At 33.3% G+C, this 2,022-nt stretch overlaps 1 protein-coding gene across 1 annotated transcript in view; it reads left to right on the forward strand.

Moving 5' to 3' along the window:
- The window catches only part of si:dkey-24p1.1 (uncharacterized protein LOC556718 homolog), a 10,201-nt gene that overhangs the window by 6,933 nt on the left and 1,246 nt on the right, over nucleotides 1-2,022 (forward strand). Inside the window, exons 11-15 of the mRNA XM_037676795.1 lie at nucleotides 817-874; nucleotides 980-1,125; nucleotides 1,331-1,382; nucleotides 1,732-1,826; nucleotides 1,910-1,967. Of these exons, the coding sequence (XP_037532723.1) occupies nucleotides 817-874; nucleotides 980-1,125; nucleotides 1,331-1,382; nucleotides 1,732-1,826; nucleotides 1,910-1,967 (409 nt within the window). The remainder of the gene's footprint in view (nucleotides 1-816; nucleotides 875-979; nucleotides 1,126-1,330; nucleotides 1,383-1,731; nucleotides 1,827-1,909; nucleotides 1,968-2,022) is intronic.

The raw sequence follows: 2,022 nt of genomic DNA on the forward strand, positions 1-2,022 counted from the left end.
TACTTTCACCATGTTATTCATACATTTATAAATGTCATAGTTCCAAACTAAATATTTAATTTACAAGCTAAATATTTAGTTAACAAACTAAATACCTAACTTACAAGTTAAATATTTAGTTAGTAAACTAAATATTTAGGTGTAAATTAAATATTTTATTTCCAAGCTAAATATTTATTTTCAAAACTAAACATTTAATTTCCAAACTAAATATTTATTGTCCAAGCTAAATATTTAAGTTCCAAATTAAACATATGATTTCCAAACTAAACATTTAATTTCTAAGCTAAACATTGAATATCTAAACTAATTATTTAATTTGCTAACTAAATATTTAACTTGAAAGCTAAATATTTAGCTTTAGGTGAGAGTTAAATATTTAGTTAGTCAATTAAATATTCATTTTAGAAATTAAATGTTTAGCTTATAAATTTAATGTTTAGTTTTGAAAATAAATATTTAGCTTTTAAATTAAATATTTAATTCACACCTAAATATTTAGTTTACTAAATATATACTAAATATTTTACTTTAAACTTAAGTATTTAGTTTGGTAACTAAATATTTAGCTTGTAAATTAAATATTTAGCTTGGAACTATGACATTTATAAATGTATGAATAACATGGTTAACATAATGACTTTGAAAAAATAAAACTACTTTTATTTCATATTAAAGGCTAAATAAACCAAAATATTGATGTTAATTTTTAACCATCTAACTTTAAAAACGGCACCCCATAATGTTTTTCATGAGGAAAACACGTTATATTGAAGTTGCACACGTATAATTACCGGTGGCTTCTTATTTTCACAGAAGGAGCAAATTAATTCAACAGAGAACAACAGACTCATGGCCCTGCTGTGTTTTTCTGGTAAGGGTTTAATTGTGCAACGTTTTAATGTCTGTACTACCGGTAAATACATTTCATATATAAACCTCATTCCCTCCATGTGTTTGTGTGTGAACAATAATTCAGGTTTGCTGGAAGGAACCCAGGAGGAGGACGGCGATGAATGAGGATGAGGCCAGGTTAGCAGAACCTTTCCGGAGCAGAGATGACCTCCTGCCAGAGCAGCCGTGCCGCCTGAACGCCTCACGTGGACAGCCTCGTCCAGACGTCACGTAAGACAACAGCCACATCCAGTGTCCTCACACAGGACAAGGGACATTCTGTTGGACAGGGAGATGGATGCTCCTGGTCATTCTTTAGACAATGAATCTTTTTAGGATACTCCGATTTGTGTGGGACAGTAAGAGTCTGCTGACAGTAATTTATGTAGTTTATGTAAAGTGTATTTTTTTATTATTGTCTATTCTTGTTCTCCAGGTCAAACAACAATTCTGTTCATGCCACTGTGAATCTGCCACATAAAAATCAAGTGAGTCAAGCATTACAAAGCAAACTGCACAACATCTTAATAACAAATAAAGCAATGAAATATTTACTGACCTGAATACAACAGAAGTCAGGCACACTTTCTGTGAAAGCTTTTATCATAATTTCCAAACTATGAGCCGCGTCCAATAAATTCTGTGCACATATAAAACTGTGTATATGCTCCGGTTTCCTCCCACATACCAAAAACATGCATGTTAGGCTGATTGGTGACTCTAAATTGAGTGAGTGAATACAGTGTTTTGACTCAGGGAAGAATAACTCAATGGACAACTTAAAGCTTTTTATTTTAAAGCTTGAATGAAACGATTCGGTCTCCACTGTCTGCTCAGGCTCCGTCTGCACAAAACCCAGCAGGACATCAGCGTGAACTCACGGAGATCGATTCTGTCAACTATGCTTCTCTGCACTTCGAGAAGAAGAAAAAGTGAGAATTCCTGTTTTGCGTTTACTTGGAAAAAGATAAATTCATTAACCGACACCATATTTCATGATGATGTGCTTTTTTAGGAAACCAGAAGAGGATGATGTGTACTCACAAGTGTGCAAGCCAAAACCACCTGAAGAGGTCAGAAATCTCTACAGCAGTCCCTCGTTTATCACAGAGGGTACTTTCCAGACTC

Source organism: Nematolebias whitei, chromosome 5 (assembly GCF_014905685.2).
Source record: "Nematolebias whitei isolate Nwh7 chromosome 5, NemWhi1, whole genome shotgun sequence".
In the NCBI taxonomy this organism is placed as follows: Eukaryota; Metazoa; Chordata; class Actinopteri; order Cyprinodontiformes; family Rivulidae; genus Nematolebias; species Nematolebias whitei.